The 2,367-nt window shown below is 45.0% G+C and overlaps 1 protein-coding gene across 1 annotated transcript; it reads right to left on the bottom strand.

Annotated features, from left to right (window-relative positions):
- Window positions 1-1,137: 1,137 nt before the first annotated feature.
- Window positions 1,138-1,931, bottom strand: LOC135531114 (N-acylneuraminate cytidylyltransferase-like). The gene is made up of 2 exons (XM_064959234.1): window positions 1,832-1,931; window positions 1,138-1,353 (listed from the first exon to the last, which is right to left on the bottom strand). The coding sequence occupies exons 1-2, from the start codon at window positions 1,900-1,902 to the stop codon at window positions 1,161-1,163; spliced, it is 264 nt and encodes an 87-aa protein (XP_064815306.1). The 5' UTR covers window positions 1,903-1,931; the 3' UTR covers window positions 1,138-1,160.
- Between the last annotated feature and the right edge of the window lie 436 nt (window positions 1,932-2,367).

Below are 2,367 nucleotides of genomic sequence, written 5' to 3'. Positions count from 1 at the left end.
CTGTTGCAACTTGTAATACACCAGAATGATTTTTGATTGACTGCTCTCCTTTTTGTTCACCTGGATATTCATATTACAACATAGACATTACAATATAGACAATACAACATAGACATTACAACATAGACATTACAACAATTATCATAGTAACAGTAACAAACGTGATTGAGAGAAAACAGTAGGTCAGCATTTGAAAGGAACAATTACATTTCAGTATGTACAGTATCTGTACCTCCACCCTCTCTCTGCAGTGTGTGTGTTCTATATGTTCTATATGTACAGTATCTGTACCTCCACCCCTCTCTCTGCAGTGTGTGTGTTCTATATGTTCTATATGTACAGTATCTGTACCTCCACTCCCTCTCTCTGCAGTGTGTGTGTTCTATATGTTACAGTATCTGTACCTCCACTCCCTCTCTCTGCAGTGTGTGTGTTCTATATGTTCTATATGTACAGTATCTGTACCTCCACCCCTCTCTCTGCAGTGTGTGTGTGTTCTATATGTACAGTATCTGTACCTCCACTCCCTCTCTCTGCAGTGTGTGTTCTATAGTTCTGTATGTATAGTATCTGTACCTCCACTCCCTCTCTCTGCAGTGTGTGTGTGTTCTATATGTACAGTATCTGTACCTCCACTCCCTCTCTCTGCAGTGTGTGTGTGTTCTATATGTTCTATATGTACAGTATCTGTACCTCCACTCCCTCTTTCTGCAGTGTGTGTGTTCTATATGTACAGTATCTGTACCTCCACTCCCCTCTCTCTGCAGTGTGTGTGTTCTATATGTTCTGTATCTGTACCTCCACTCCCTCTCTCTGCAGTGTGTGTGTGTTCTATATGTATAGTATCTGTACCTCCACTCCCTCTCTCTGCAGTGTGTGTGTTCTATATGTTCTATATCTACAGTATCTGTACCTCCACCCCCTCTCTCTGCAGTGTGTGTGTTCTACATGTTCTGTATCTGTACCTCCACTCCCTCTCTCTGCAGTGTGTGTGTTCTATATGTTCTGTATCTGTACCTCCACCCCCTCTCTCTGCAGTGTGTGTGTTCTATATGTTCTGTATGTACAGTATCTGTACCTCCACCCCTCTCTCTGCAGTGTGTGTGTTCTCTATGTTCTGTATCTGTACCTCCACTCCCTCTCTCTGCAGTGTGGGTGTTCTACATGTTCTGTATCTGTACCTCCACCCCCTCTCTCTGCAGCATGCGGATACCCATAGTATCTCTGGTGTTGACTGAGACCATCTCCTCTCCAGAGACAGAGATGAGGACGCGGCCGTCAGTCAGACAGCCGGAGACGTTACACAGCAGCAGACGCACCACCTCAGGCTTGTCCAGGCCAAAGTAACCAAACCTGGACAGGAACAACACACACAGAGAAATACATTTGGACAACCACTCCCCTGTGTTACAGCATTGTTCATTGTGTTGCTTTACCACAAAATCTAATTATATTTAAAGTGCATTCAAATAAACACTTTCAGAGAGAGACAGAGAGAGACAGACAGAGAGAGAGCGACAGAGAGAGAGAGAGACAGAGAGAGACAGAGAGAGAGAGAGACAGAGAGACAGGAGACAGAGAAGCAGAGAGAGAGAGACAGAGAGAGAGAGAGAGACAGAGAGAGAGACAGACACAGAGAGAGAGACAGAGAGAGACAGACACAGAGAGAGAGAGAGACAGACAGAGAGAGAGAGAGAGACAGAGACAGACAGAGGAGAGACAGAGACAGACAGAGAGAGAGACAGAGAAGAGAGACAGAGAGAGGTGGTTCGGAGTGAATGACTTCAACAGAGAGTGAACTTGAAATTCTAGGTCAGTGATTTCAGACTACCTCAGTACTCTCTGTTCTGCCACGGGCCAGTCGATATCCACATCAATATCCACACTGTACTCTGGCAGCATCTCATAGTAAGCCCACTTCCCCCCCTGAGAAAGACAACACAAAGGGCATTTCTATTAGCATTCAAAACACCAGTTAACAATAGAATATCTAGTCGTATCACAGATCAGTCCATCTCTCAGTGTGTATGTTGTTTCTAGTCAGGCTCACATCCACTGAATGAATAAACGTTATTGATCCCCTGAGGTGAATAGGGTTCACCACCAGCAGCAGACATACACATCAGGGCCTGTATTCATAAAGCATCTGAGTAGGGCTGCTGATCTAGGATCAGGTGCTCCCTGTCCATATAGACGTATTCATAATGATTGGAAAAAGAAAACTGATCCTAGACCAGCACTCCTATCCTGGAAACGCTTTGTGACTATGGGCCCTGATGGGGTATAGTGCCAGTTACCTGCAGGCCTCTCTCTATCGTCGCTCTGGTATAAATGTAGAAAGATCCGTTCTCACACAGCTCTCCATCC

The sequence above is a fragment of the Oncorhynchus masou genome, unplaced genomic scaffold, assembly GCF_036934945.1.
Source record: "Oncorhynchus masou masou isolate Uvic2021 unplaced genomic scaffold, UVic_Omas_1.1 unplaced_scaffold_15176, whole genome shotgun sequence".
Taxonomy (NCBI): Eukaryota; Metazoa; Chordata; class Actinopteri; order Salmoniformes; family Salmonidae; genus Oncorhynchus; species Oncorhynchus masou.
This window is presented reverse-complemented; position numbering and strand designations above follow the sequence as displayed.